The 15,031-nt window shown below is 48.8% G+C and overlaps 1 protein-coding gene across 1 annotated transcript in view; it reads left to right on the top strand.

The window, feature by feature from the left end:
* Positions 1-3,471: 3,471 nt before the first annotated feature.
* The window catches only part of PDPR (pyruvate dehydrogenase phosphatase regulatory subunit), a 32,064-nt gene continuing 20,504 nt past the window's right edge, over positions 3,472-15,031 (top strand). Inside the window, exons 1-5 of the mRNA XM_056862504.1 lie at positions 3,472-3,641; positions 9,903-10,036; positions 12,578-12,659; positions 12,766-12,929; positions 14,620-14,741. Coding sequence (XP_056718482.1) covers positions 3,475-3,641; positions 9,903-10,036; positions 12,578-12,659; positions 12,766-12,929; positions 14,620-14,741 — 669 coding nt within the window. The 5' untranslated portion in view covers positions 3,472-3,474. The remainder of the gene's footprint in view (positions 3,642-9,902; positions 10,037-12,577; positions 12,660-12,765; positions 12,930-14,619; positions 14,742-15,031) is intronic.

The raw sequence follows: 15,031 nt of genomic DNA, 5'->3' as shown, positions 1-15,031 counted from the left end.
ATTTTAGAAAAAAAAAATGTGCAAGCCTTTCCCCAGCAGCTGCATAGACACGGGTTCACCAAGCATTCCCACGCAGCCAGGAAAGAAACCCGCTCTTTGCTAAGCAAGCAACCACGCCCGCGTGCTTGAGCTTCTTGACAAACCTAGTGCGCCTGCGCAAAACAGACTCCACCCTTTCCCCCACCCCCGTCCCTTCACTCCGTTTCGGAGCGTGGCAGCGTGGCGACGGCGTCTGCGTCGAGGCACCGCTCGTGCGCAAGCTCTTTGGGCGCTGATTGGCTGCGCTGCGCTTTGACGTACGGCGCCGGTCGCGCCGGTGTCGCGCGTCTTTTGTCGTAGTGCGGGCGGGAAAACCAGGAAGGGAAGGGAGAAGGTCGCCTGGGGAAAGGGGAGGGGGCAAAGGGAGCTGCCGGGCGCCGATGTGGGCGAGGCGCCCACCCACAGTCTCGTCTCCAGCTGCGCCCGACCCGCAAGAACAGTCCCTACCTCCGGGGGTGGGGCCAAGGTATGCAAATGAGAGCGGCAGAGGCGGGGCCTGGAAATGTCAACATCAGCCGTGGGGGGCCCAAGGCATGCGCGTGAGCGCTTCCAGGGGCGGGGTCCTGCATGCAAATGAGTGGCGAAGGCGGGGCTGTGACAAGGTATAGAGCATGGAAGGTGGACTGGTGCTGATGTGAGCTCCCGCTAAGGCGAAGGACCTTCTGCTTGCAGTTGGTAAGGCAGCCTTTCCCGTTCATTGCCCTGCATGTGCAGTTAACGCTGGCCTATCTTGTCTGGCTGTGGTTATTCTTCACGAGCATAGTGGATGTGAGGTACTCCGGATTCTCAAATAGCCCATACACGTTAAATTAATGAAAGCAATTTTACTTGCAAATTTTTACTTTTACTTGCAAATTTTTACTTGCAAATTTTACTCAATTTGGTTCTTGTAGGTTATCCGGCCTGTGTAACTGTGGTCTTGGTATTTTCTTTCCTGACGTTTCGCCCGCAGCTGTGGCAGGCACTGAGGACAGTGTCTCTCAGTGTCAAGTGTGTAGGAAGAGTAATATATAGTCAGAAAGGGGGTTGAGCTGAATCATTTACTCCATTTTACTCACAAAAGTTTGTCTTCTAGATTGTTTGTCTGGTACGTTTGTTTCCCACTGATTTCCCGAGGAGCTTCGGGCGGTATATAAGATGCCACCCTCCAGGTGGGGCCTGGTATTCTCCTGGGATTACAGCTGATCTGTAAAAACTATAAAGATCAGTTCCCCTAGAGGAAATGGTAGCGTTGGAGGATGGAATGTATGACATCACATCTCTGCTTAGCTCCCTCACCTCTCCAAACTTTACTCTTCCCAGGCTCTGCCTCAAATCTCCAAGAGTTTCCCAGCCTGGAGTTGGCAACCCTACTGGTACTTGTGGCTCTTCTCCTTTCTGTTTTATCCTCTCATCAGCCTTATAATCTAAGTCAGGCTGAGAGAGTGACTGGCCCAAGGTCACCCAGTGAGCTTCATAACAGAATGGGGATTCTCCCCTGCTACCACTTTATCCTCAAAACATCCCTGTAAGTCATAGCCTGTGAGAGGCTATGACTGACTCAAGGTCACCAAGAGCACCCAGTAGTTATTCTCTTCTCCAAACTTGGAAGCAGGCTGAGGTGAGAGAGAATGACAGGCTCAAGGTTATGCAGTGATCTTCAAGGGAGAGGGGCATTCATCATTTACAATGTCCTGGATTCAGTCTTTTGCAGCAGTGTTGGGAAACTCCTGTATTTGAGTTTATAATCTGTAAGGGTGAATGGAAATGGGGGGAAAGGGCATACTCAGAATAAGGTATTTCTTTATATATTTAGAATGTATGTATACCTGTCTTGCTCTTGAGCATCTATAAACCCAAGGTGGGTTCTTTATATGTAAAAGCAATATTGGCTAGCATATTGGAGAATTTCTATAGATCCCTTCCAATTTGGATTGAGACCTGACTGTGGGACTAATTGCCCAGGTAGGTGACCTGTTCTGAGAGCTGGGCCGAGGGAGTACCATTCTGTTGATTCTCCTAAACCTCTCAATGGCTTTCAATACCATTCATCATGGTATTCTTTTGGACCACCTATCAGGGCTGGGATTGGGAGCCACCATTGTGTGATGGCTCAGGTCTTACTTGGAGGGTAGAAGGTATTGCTGGTGGACTGCTTAGGCTTATGGGACCCCACAAAGTTCCATCTTGTTCCCTGTGCTTTTCAACATCTACATGAAACCACTGGATGAGGTCATCTGGAGATTTAAACTGGGTTGTCACCAATATTCAGATGACACTCTGTTATATCTCGTGCTTCCAGCTTATCTCAAGGAAGCTGTAGAAACCCTGAACCAGTACCTAGAGGCAGTTTTGGAGTGGATGTGGGCTAATAAACTGAATTTAATGCTGACAAGATGGAAGTGCTATTGGTGGGCAGAAGGTCTGACCTGGGATTTAAGGTATCACCCATTCTGGATGGGGTTGCACTCCTCTTGAAGAAACAAGTCCATAGTCTGGGTGTGTCCTGTCTTGGACCCAGGGCTACTGTTGTATGAGCAGGTGGCAGCTTTGGCTAGGAGTGCCTTTCACGAGCTTTGACTGGTTACCAGCTGTGGCCTTTCCAGGGCAGAAAAGATGTGGCCACCATGGCCACATCTAGATTAGATTACTGCAGTGTGTTCAACGTTGGGCTGTCCATGAGAAATATTTGAAATTTCAGTTGATCTAGAATACTGCAGCCATGATGCTGAGTGGGATGGGTTGTAGAGACCACATCATCTATACTGGCTCCAAGTTTTTCCCCCAGGCACAATTCATTGTTGATGAATTGTAGTTTGGGATCAACATACCTGAAGGACCACCTACTCCCTTATCAATCCACCCAACCATTATGGTCATCTTCAGAGGCTCTGCTTTGGCTGCTTGTGCCTTCTGAGATTAGGTGGGTGGCAACCTGGGAGAGGGCCTTCTAGGTCATGGCACCAAGGCTCTGGACCTCTCTCCCCAGGGAGATTCATCTGTCCCCTTTTGTTGCCATCTTCCACCAGCAGGTGAAGACTTTTGTTTCATTTGGTATTCCCATAGTGATCCCTCTTTCTTGACCAGGTTTTAATTGCTGTTTTTGTGTCTTTGTACATATTCTCTTTTTTAATTTGTTTTAATGATATGTGTCGGGGGGTTGATTTTAATGGTTTTAAAATGTGATTTTATCATGTATGTTTTAAATTGTTAGCTTCCTTGGTGGCCCTTGTAAGGGCTGAAAAGTGGAGTATGCATTTTGTAAATAAATAAATAAATGTACATTTGCAGTGATTAATCAGTGATTGATGGTATATAATAAAGATTTTTCTTTTGTTTTCCAGCAGAAACAGTTGTGGGTAATTATCTGGGGAGTGGTGACTGGCTATCATCACAATGTTCCTACGACTGTTGGCTGACGTCCGGTGGCAAAGAGGCAGCCCAAGATGGAGAAGCATGCCCGGTCCCCGGCACAGCAGTACAAGTGGAGCAGAACCTCACCTAGTACCTCTTCCGACTCATGCACAGGTGGTCATCTGTGGAGGTGGAATCATGGGCACGTCGGTGGCATATCATCTCTCCAAACTAGGATGGAAGGACATTGTTTTGTTGGAGCAGGGCAGGTAAAGACAAAGCAAAAATATGAGTTGTGAGACTGTAGGTAGAGCTGTGGAAGTGGAGAAAACTCTTTTGTTATAGAAGGTGTAGCTGATGTTCTGATTGGGGAATATAAAATGAGTATGTACCATAGCTGTTGACCAGCCAAATATAGAGCCTTAAAAGAGAGCTGGCTTGTATATATATTTATTTACATTAATGTCCATTGTGGAACTCAGGGTGACGCACCTGAAAGGTCTTCCTTTCAGGCACTCAGTAGGCTCGTACCTCTTACCTTCAGCAAGGTTGTAGAATATCTACAATCATACCCTGGGGTTCAAACAGATGACTTTGGGAAAGCATGTGTTTTAGTCCTGTGAAACTGTCTTGTTTAGAACACAGGTGAGCCCCACATATTTTAATACTCTCCATTTTTAAAAAAGTTTCCCATATGTAGCCCATTAAGACAAGCCTAGGATGTTTTAGTCTGATGTGGAACCCTTCTGCAGGCAGCAGTTCTTTGAGCTCTTCTCCATTTTCTCTTGCAATATCTTACAGCTGGAATTTCCATCTTCCTGTATTCATATCATTGCACCTCTGAACAGCCTGAAACATTCGTTATCTCTTGGGCTTTTTGAATTAATTTTTCCCATCACAGCCAGCTGGACATAGTTCTTAGAGAATGAGATTTGGGTTGGAGGGATCGGGATTTGAATCTGCACTCATCTCCAAAGTTCACTGGGTGATTAATTACATACAGTGTCAGCCAAATCTGCCTCGAATTGTTATGAGCATACCTTGTATGCTACTCCAGAATTCTTCAACAAAGGGTGAAAGGTGGTTATAAGACTCTCTCTATATATTCAGAAGTATTTGAAATCAAGTAGATGAAAGTAAGCTTAGGATGCTGTTTACTTTTTGTGTGGCCCTTGAATTAACATTGTGCTTTTGTCTACGTGTTCTACAAGTGTTTGCTTTTATTCATTTATCTCTGTGGGTTCAAGCTGCAAGTTAAATAACTGCCATGTGTGTATTTGACCAACAAGAGGGAGAGAAATTTGAAAAGGAAATGTGCTAGGCAAGCAGTCCTAGCATGTCATCATAGGTTAGAGGGTTGCAATTCAAATAGCTAGTTCCTTGAAATAAACCTGAAATCCACCCTCTTCCCCTTCATTGCCTCTTGGCCCTTGTTATCCCCTTACACTTGCTGGGGCATAATGTTGCTCTGACAGAATCCCCCCACTTCTATGGAACTCTTAAAGGTCAGCAACCCTTGTCTGGTGACACCTTCTTCTGAATCAAAACTGAGGGAGGGGCAGGTTTTGCACATACAACTGAAGAGGATTGTTTTTTATTCCATGTAAGATTAAGGATCACCTGCCCTGAGAGTTGCCCATCGCTTCACTGTTTCCATGCATAGTGGTAAGGCAGGCAGCCCAAAGCAGTGACTCGTTCAGGGATGCAATAGGCAGCTTCCACTGAGGGCAGGTGATTCTGCACTGAGAGACACATCCAAATTAACCACCCTCTGAGGAGGACATTCACTGTGGGTGGCTGCTTTGGGGTTTGTTGGAGCCTCTTTTTAGTGGAATTTAGTAGCTTCTTGTGGCACGTTGATGTAGACTTGAGCTTGCCTGACTTGCTGTCCTCCAGGTCTGGCTTTTGCTGGCTTGCTTCCTGCCCATAATGCACTGCTCCTATTGCTTCTGGGTCTGTGTGTCTTTGCTGCCTCAATCCAACCTTCTCCTTGGCTCCTCAAGTCCCCCCTGGTGCCAGTCTTCCAGTTTGTTACCTGCTTTGTCTTTCTATAGCCAACTTCCCATGTACCCCTCTTCCTCTCTCCTGCATGGCATAGAGCCCTGGGGTCTTCTTCAGAGCCTCTCTTGCTAAAGCCATTTTGCCTCCTCTTCCCACTCACTCATCTTTTCCTCCCCATCCTTCAGATTCATCATCTTGGTCGATTACTTACTCTCATTCCTTCCTTCAGCCCCTTTGCCTCTGAATTACCTAGGGATACCTTCCCAGTCCTCAGCCTGATCCATAAAACAACTGTTGTCAGTGGTGTCTATGCCAGGTTTTTATCTCTGGTATGGTTGTGGCCATAGGATGCAGCGACCTTGTTGGAGCACGATCAGGTGCGCTTCTGGTTGGGAGACTATCTGGGAATCTGATGTAAGTCACCTTGAGTTCCATGCTGAAAGAAAAACAGGTAGGGGGAATGGCTGAGGGCCCTTAATTAGAAGCAATGTGCTGTAGTGATTACAGTGTGGGATTAAGAACTGGGAGACCTGGGTTCGAACCCCTTTTTTTGGGGGGGGGGTAGATTGGTGGGAGACGAGCAGGTAGGCAGCCAGCTCACTAAAGAGAGATCCTTCCTGGGATCACAATATGGGTGGATATATATTAATACAGTAAACAAAGCAGAGCAGAACTGGAGACCAGACTGTTCCTGTGCAGCTGTGGCTTAGAGGCAGAGCACCTTTTTTGTATGCAGAAGGTCCCAGGTTCAATCCCTGGCATCTCCAGTTACAAGGATCAGGTAGCAAGTGATGGGCGACACCTCCACCTGAGAGCCTGGAGGACTGCTGCCAGCCAGAGGGATAGACCAGTGGTCTGGCTCAGTTTGACAGCTTCATTTAGGGCTTGGTGGTCGAGCCCCTGCTTTACATGCACGAGGTGCCAGTTCACCCCCTGGCATCATCAGTTAAAAGGATCAGGCAGGAGGTGATGTGAAGGACCTTGACATGAGATCCTGGAGAGCCGCTGCTAATCCGAGTAGACAAGACTGTCTTTGACAGGAAAAGGGTCTGACTCTGTGTAAGTCAGCACTTTTGGTTCATGAATACCAAGCATTTCTTGTAAAGGCCCTAAGGAAGGACATTAGTCAGCCATAACTACTTCTAGCCATTTTGGTTGTTTGCAGGTCGCCTAGGAGGCTTCTTAAATGTGGAAAGGCATGAAATATATTTTTCAGCCCTGGCCCGGCCTGGTGGAATGCTAGGCCTAGTGATATCAGGGCCCTGTGGAACTTAAAACAGTTCCCCAGGACCTGTAAAACTGAGCTGTCCTGCCAGGCATATGGTTGAGTACAGTGACGGTTTCCATCTCTCTGGCCTCCTTCTCTTGATCTGGGGTTGCTTTTGTTTGTCTGAGATCTCCCTCTGGATGGCTGCCCGACACTGTTTTTAATGCTTATAGTTTTGACGGCACCTGTTTTCAAACTGACGTACATTAATTTTAACCTTATTTAATGTATGGTATTTTTATGGTATTCTGTTTTTTGTTGTGAGCCTCTCAGAGCCTGACCTAGCCAGGAATGGGTGGCGTACAAATCTAGCAAATAAATATTGTTTAAAAACAAATAATGAAGTAATGGCTGCTGGGTCCCCCCCCCCCTTGCACCTTTCCATCTGCCTTGGAGCATGCAAAGGCTTGTCCAGCGCTGGAGGTGATTCTTGAACAGGAGCATTTCCTGTTTAGCGAATAACAACTTTGCAGAATGCCTCAGTTGATTCTGGAGGGCATCACACTGTGGACTGCAGAGGATTCAGGAAGCTCCTTCAGATCCAGATGGTTGCTTTCCCGCTCCATAGGAGTCTGTGTATCAGTGTTGTCTGCGAGTGGAACGCAAGGGCAAGTGCTCGCCCTTCACTTTGCTCTTGCTGCTGTGATATTCCTCGACAGTGGGAAAGCCTTCTTGCATCTGAGCCTCTCTGCTTCTCCTTCAGGCTTCTGGGAAGGAGGGGAAGTGCGGGCCTCTTGTCAGTAGGTAGCTAAAAATATTCCCTTCCACAGCAGAGCTTAGCGGAGGCTTTGGGTGTTTGGCATCTGTGTCATTTCACAAATCCTCTGTTGGTTATAACTAACAGACATGTGCACACATTTCCCGTATTTGGATAACCTCTTCTGACTTAAGCTCCAGAAGGCTAGTCTGGTTCGCCTCTTGCAGAAAACTCACACAGGTGTCCAGTGGCACCAAAAACACCTTAAAAACTTCTCCCAGCCTGAGTCAGCCTTGAAATCGCCTCTGATGGAGTGAGCTCTGACTCACAAAAACTTATCCTGGAATTGCTTTCGTTAGTCTTTAAGGTGCCACCTCTGGACTGCTGTTTAATTTCTCTTCCAAATTCAAAGTTTTGGGTTTTTTTTACCATGTGCGAAGAATGGACCAGAGGAAGGCGAGAAGCACAGTTCCTGATGGTGTGAATGTGGATCCAAATTGTGGCTGCTCATTTGTATAGTTCATAGACTAAACTGTTGATCAAGAATTTAAAAAGGAAGTCCCTGTTTGAAGGGTCACCATCTAAGTAAAGACGAAGTACAAGAAAACGATGGATGGGTGGAAGGAAAGATTGGTATTAAAGGGGCAATGAACTTCTAATAAATCATGGCACCTTCATTAATATAAACATTAGTGCACTGGTTCCAGTTGGCCTCTTTCAGGTAATGTGTTGTCTTTTCTAGCCTTTGGTAGTTAATGCAAATCCAACCTGAAGGGGGGCGGAGTCGTTTAGGAGCGGGAGTGACCCCACCACTGGCATCCAGGCCTCTTGCGCCGTGCAAAGTGGCACTGACACTGGTGCAGGGCAACTTACGCAGGCTCCGGGAAGCAATGCAATTTTCCCCCCAGCCAGGCAGCTTTTCAGGAGGCGGCACGGTTGCCCCTCCTTCAGGATTGGGCTGCCCACCTCAGGTCCTGCCTCCAGGGCATAGGAGACATAAATGTAGGGTTGCAGAGCACTAGTGTCTGACCCATCCACTCCTGGCCTCTCGTGTGCCTTGGCTTGCTCTGCTGTCTATGGTCCCTGATAAGGCCCAGTGGGCGGGCCATGCCGTCTTCATGGCAGATTTCCTGAAGGGAGCGCTGGGTTATCCTGGGGGAAAGGGAATTTCCTTTCTCTAGAACACCTTCCTTGTTCTCCCCACTGAATGTAGCTATGGGGAAAGGTGCTCTCTGCATGCACCGAAGGAGTCCTAGGATGGGCAAAAAACTGCACTGCAGAAGTGCGATAAAAGGCCTTGTCCAACTCTGCTCATGGAAGCCTCTCTTCGCCCTGCCGTTTCGTGGGCCCTCACATGCTGAAACTTTTCAACCACATCTTAAAGAGCTAGAAGTCATCTTATATCATCATTACTGGCCTCTCCCACTTCCCTCCCTTGAATGGGAATAATATAGAGTGAACCCGCCCTGAGCCAGCTTGCTGGGGAGGACGGGTTATAAGTCTAAAAAATGAACCAATAAAAATAAATAAAAGACTCTTCCTTTAAAAAAAATTGTGAGCAAAAATCTTAGATGTCCAAGACACTGTGCCATTTTAATTCATCCCCTTCTTATATACTGCATGGAATATGTGTAGTGGTTATGTTTGTGGGCCCCTGAACTCTGCCTAGCTGGGCAGTGTAGTTCCCAAGGAGCAGGCTGACGCCTTTGAATCCTGCTGGAACTCTTGACTTTTCTTCTGTTTGGGGGCTGATGCTTTCTTCCCTTGGCTGCTGCTAGAGAGAGCGGTCGTGCTCTGTAACTCCAGGCCTACTTCTGCATCCTTTGGCAAATCTGCTCATGAAAGTTGCTGCTCATGCAGAGAGTGTGGGATCTGCCGGAAACAAGAGTCGGTAGTAGAGTTTTAACCCTACCTTTGCCAGGGGCAAGTTTCTGATCTCCTTCCTGGTTTATTCGTTTAAAAGGAGCAGTGGCTTTGGTTAAAGCAGGGGTGACAAATATATGCCCCGTGGGCTGGATCTGGCTCCTTGAGAGCTCTTATCTGGCCCGCGAGCCACAAGGCAGCCAACCCCCACTTTCAATCTGGCCTGGCAAGGCATGGCCTGGTCCGACCAAGTGGCATTTATGTCATATCCGGCCCTTGTAACAAATGAGTTTAACACCCTTGGGTTAAAGTGATAAGCAAGCATGTTGCAAATGAAGAAGTTGGTTTTTAAATGCCAACTTTCTCTACCACTTAAGGAAGAATCAAACCGTCTTACAATCACCTTCCCTTTCCCTCCCCACAACAGACACCCTGTGAGGTAGGTGGGGCTGAGAGAACTCTAAGTGAGCTGTGACTTGCCCAAGGTCACCCAACTGGCTTCGTGTGGAGGAGTGGGGAAACAAATCCAGTTTGCCAGATTAGCCTCCGCCGCTCATGTGGAGGAGTGGGGAATCAAATCCAGTTCTCCAGAGCAGAGTCCACCGCTCTTAACCATTATACCACTCTGGCTTAACAAATAGTTAGGACTTTTAACAAATAGCTAGGGCTTCTACAGAGTTCTTTCTGGTTTCTCCTTTTCAGGCTGGCTGCTGGTTCCACCAGATTCTGTGCAGGGATCGTGAGCACCGCGCGGCACCTGCCCATTGAACTGAAGATGGCCGACTACTCGAAGAAGCTCTATCAGCAGCTTGAGCAAGAGACGGGCATAAAGACTGGTAAAGAGGGGAGGTTTTCTTGGAATGTGTCCGTGGTACGTGCTGAAATCTCAGAAAGGTGGCTAACTATTGTCTCGGGGGGGAGGTACAGTGCCCTGTGTGGCCTGTTATGCTTTTTTTAGGACTAGCAAACCCTGAGCACATTATGTAAACTAAGGGAAATTGTAGGAATGTCCCCAGTTTACACAGAGTTCAGAATCTAGCTTTTCTTGAGGCAGTTGGGATTCCCTGAGTGCTGAACTTTAATTTTTCTGGAAGCACAGTCTGTCTTTGTAACTTGAGCAGTTGGGCCAGCAGGATGTTTTCACAGTTTTTTAGGTTAATCTCATCTAGCATTTCCTTCATGTTTTCAAGTCTGTGGCCGCAGGCATAAGGACTAGTAACTTGTTTAGCCCCCTACCCCCACCCCAGTCAAGAGTCACGGGATGCTGAATTCTGTTCTCAGTATCTCCACTTGCATGTATGATTTCACTTCCCTGCTTGATGATGGTCAGCTATTCCAGTGCTCTCAAGAGGGTCTACGGAGCAGGATCCATCAAAGGAAGGGAGCTTTTTTTTTTATTTTATTTTTACTTATGTTATTTATAGTATGCTTTTCTCACTGGAGGAGCCCCATGGTGCAGAGTGGTAAGCTGCTGTACGGCAGTCCAAGCTCTGCTCACAACCTGAGTTCGATACCGATGGAAGTCGGTTTCAGGTAGCCGACTCAAGGTTGACTCAGCTTTCCATCCTTCCGAGGTCGGTAAAATGAGTACCCAGCTTGTTGGGGGTAAAGGGGAGATGACTGGGGAAGGCACTGGCAAACCACCCCGTAAACAAAGTCTGCCTGGTAAACGTCGGGATGGGAAGTCACCCCATGGGTCAGGAATGACCCGGTACTTGCACAGGGGACCTTTACCTTTTTATTCTCACTGGGACTGAAGGCGGATTACACAGAGTGAGCCAGTATAGTCAACAGGATGGTTCATTCAGTAAACAATGAAATAGGATTTGGGTCGTAGAACCAACCAGAAATCTAAATACCAGAACTGAATCAAAGCATAAGTGTTAACATGACACATTAAATGATGTGAGGTTACATAGCAGGATCCAACTTGCAGCAAAATACACAGTAGTAGAGAACGCAGTCCCTAATATTTTGTCCGAGTAACTTTGTGAATCATTTTGTACAGTGCAACCTTTTGACCAGTGCAGAAAAGCCCTTTTGAAAAATTTAGTTTTGCATAGTTTGCAGAAAGCCGGGAGAGCGGGAGCCTTCCTGTCCGCTCCCCTCTTAAAGCCTTCCAAGGTGGCAGCCATCCTGCCTGGGGCAGGGAGTTGCACAATTTACCAATGCATTGTGTGACGAAATACCGTATTTTCTGGCGTACAAGACGACTGGGCGTATAAGACGACCCCCCATTTTTACAGTTAAAATATAGAGTTTGGGATTGTCCCGAGTCCGCGGCCTGGGGCCAGCCCTCGGGACTGCGCCCCAACCCCGTGGCCACCCCCGGTCCTCCTGGGGCGGCTCAACCCCCGGGAAACAACACCACTTACCGGGGTGGGAGAAAGAGGGGGCGGGGGCGGCTGGACGAGCTGGCAGCGCGCCGGGAGGCGGGGCTGGCGGGAGGAACAGGAGGAGGCTGGGGGCCGACCTCCCGGCATGGAAGAGTGTGTGCCGACCCGGAGCGGCGGGACGTGGCTCTCAGGGGGAGTCGGCGAGGGGAGAAGGGAGCGGGGAAGAAGAGGGGGACGGGGGCGAGAGTAAGGGCCCTCGAGAAGGGCGAGGCTAAAGGGGAGGGGAGGACTGAGCCGACGGCCCCTGGAGGGCGGGGCTAAAGGAGGGTTTGGAGGGGAGGGAAGCCCATAAAGACAGAAGCTGAAGCGGAGGCCGGGGAGGAAAGGGGGCATGTTGGGTGTGCTAGGCGGCAGCCAAAACACCCTGTGCCGGGAGAAGAGAGTGGCCACCCCGGCCAGCCGGCCAGCCAGCCGTATGCCTGCCTTGCGCTGCCGCTGGAGCACAGCCGAGCACTTCCCTCTTTGCACCCCGGCGCACCTGGCTCCGACTTCGAGCTGGGCAGTGAGCGCCCTCACCGGGCTCGCCTCCCCTCCCTCCTCTGCCGGACATGGACAGAGCGGAGGCGGCTCCCCAGGCAGATTCTCCAGTCCGGCTCGGAATTCAGCATCCGGCGTATAAGACGACACCCGGCGTATAAGACGACCCCCGACTTTTGAGAAGATTTTCCTGGATTAAAAAGTAGTCTTATACGCCAGAAAATACAGTACTTCCTTTTAGCTCTTTTGAATCTCTCACCCTCCAGCTTCAGCCGATGACCCCACGTTCTAGTATTACGAGAGAGGGAGACAAGCTACTCCCTGTCCAATGAGCTCCACAGCTGTGGGGATTTGAACCCGTGCTTTCCTGGGCCACCGTACACTTGTACCTGCTGGCTCTCTCCCTCTCTCTAGAAGTACCAAACCATAATTCAAAGACACTGCGAGCAAAACCTTTTCCCAGAGCTTGCCGGACTCTCACCAATTGCTGGTGTCTCGTTCTAGGTTACGTGAGGACTGGCTCTATCTCGCTGGCTCAGACGCAGGACCGGCTGATCTCCCTGAAGCGCATTGCCTCGCAGCTCAAGTATGTGTGTGTGTGTGTGAGGGGGGGGGGGAAGGCAGGGTGCTCCTCATGCACCAGGTGTTCTGGAGCAGCCAGCCATCAGCCTTCTCTGTCTGTTCTGTGGCAGGGTCGTGGGGATCCCGTGCGAGGTCATCCCCCCCAAGAGAGTTGCACAGCTTCACCCGCTTATCAACATCCACGACCTGGTGGGGGCCATGCATGTGCCGGAGGATGCCGTTGTGTCGTCTGCAGACGTGAGCCTCGCTTTGGCACGTGCTGCCTCTGCAAACGGTATGGCGTTTCGTAGCCCAGTGGAGCCGCTTGGGGAACGCTAGTCAGGGAGGCTGTTTTTGTGAATAGGAAAGGGTGATAACTGCCTCCTGCCTTGATTGCGCTTTTAGTGTGCAGCATCCTCTGTGTCCGTTATCGTACTTTCCCGAGAAGTGGTCCTGTGCGCCAGGTCTCTGTTGTTCCCATTTTACAGATTCAGGAATTTAGGCTGAGGGCAGAACTGCGTGTTACAATGAACGTGGAGCTGTCACTGGAAATGGTGCACTCTCATAAGAACATAAGAAAGGTCCTGCTGGATCAGACCATCAAGTCCAGCAGTCTGTTCACACAGTGGCCAACCAGGTGCTTCTCGGATAATTGTGCTCTCCATAACATCTAGTCATCCATGTCCTCATTTATTTTGTGGGCTCACTTTTCTTCCAGCAGCTAGGACTTAATCTAGACTACGCAATCACCGTTAGGATGTTTACCTTTTCACGTGACCGATTCATGTAGAAGACTTGCCAAGTGCATTTGTAATCATGGGAATCTACCTCAGCACTTCCCTGCTAGTTTCCCCATGATCTTTTTATCTCGTGAACAACTGGAGAAAAAGGGGCACAAAAAAAATACTTGAACACAGAAACCAAACTTTTGCTTCCCCATTCCCCTCCCTATTTCCCTTTTTATTCTGTATCCCAAAAATTCAATAACTAAAAAAAATAGTTACAAATATTACCAACACATAACAGTTGATGTTAGTACATAAAGGTAAAGGTCCCCTGTACAAGCACCGGGTCATTCCTGACCCATGGGGTGACATCACATCCCGGCGTTTCCAAGGCATACTTTGTTTGCGGGGTGGTTTGCCAGTGCCTTCCCCAGTCATCCTACATGTACCCCCAGCAAGCTGGGTACTCATTTCACCAACCTCGGAAGGATGGAAGGCTGAGTCAACCTTTAGCCGGCTACCTGAAACCGACTTCCGTCGGGATCAAACTCAGGTCGTGAGCAGAGCTTTTGACTTCAGTACTGAAGCTTACCACTCTGTGCCACGGGGCTCTTGTTAGTACATAAAATGACCAAAATCTGACTAGATGTGTTTCAACCTTTAAGAGCCCTTCCTCAGTGGTCATACATACATTTTTACAATACACATCCTGACATACTCAAGGGACCATACAAGGGAGCCTTATATGAGTCAGGCTGCTGGTCCGTCTGGCTCAGTATTCATCCGTTTTGACTGGCAGTAGCTTTCCAGGGTCTTCTCTCCCTGCCCCAATCCCCCTTTTGACGTCGGTTTAACTGGAGATACCAGGAGTTGCCCTTGGACTTCCTGCCGGTAAAGCACAGGCTTCACTACTTAGCTGCGGCCTTTCGCCAGGCATGAGAAGTTGCTTAAGAACTGAAGGATTATCTTGCCAATTTGAACCAAGGTCCAGCATTATTTTCAGCAATCTCAACAGGTGCCTGGTGGCCCTGCATTACTTCCCTCCCACCCCTGCTTTAAATTCTCCCCATGAATTGAGTGCTACTGGGACACTGTAATCAGCCTTCTAAGCTCTTAGCTTGGTAGACGGTATGATGCCTTCATTTGGACTCTGTTAATTTGTACTCTGGCACAGGGGATTCTCTGCAAGCAGTATTTGTTTGGAAGGGGCCACGTGACCTGCCTGCCCTTGTAACTTCCTCCTCTGCCTTCTCTACTCAGGTGTCCAGATCCATGAGCGGACAAGCGTCATCCATGTTGTGGGCCAGAAGGGCTGTGTGGCTGGAGTGGGGACCGATAGAGGATCGATTGAGTGCCAGTATTTTGTTAACTGTGCTGGACAGGTCAGGCACTAATTGTATTGTACAACTACTGTTGCCAAGGGGTGTGCTGGATCAGTGATTGCCTTTAGTCGTCTTGGTTTCCCCTCTGATGTCCCTACTTCAAAAACTCTAGGGGGCCTTCCATATCTAAAAAGTTGACTCAGGGCTCAATAAGACATTATGGTTTTTTCTGCTTTATGAAGGAGGAGAACATTGTGTGTGTGTGTGTGTGGAGGGGGAGTAACCTTTCCTCCCTGCCATTTTTTCTCTGGAACAAACCGCCGTTAAGCTGCACTTACCACAGCTGGAGG

The sequence above is a fragment of the Euleptes europaea genome, chromosome 17, assembly GCF_029931775.1.
Source record: "Euleptes europaea isolate rEulEur1 chromosome 17, rEulEur1.hap1, whole genome shotgun sequence".
Taxonomy (NCBI): domain Eukaryota; kingdom Metazoa; phylum Chordata; class Lepidosauria; order Squamata; family Sphaerodactylidae; genus Euleptes; species Euleptes europaea.
The sequence above is the reverse complement of the archived record's forward strand: the minus strand, read 5'-3'. Positions and strand labels throughout refer to the sequence as shown.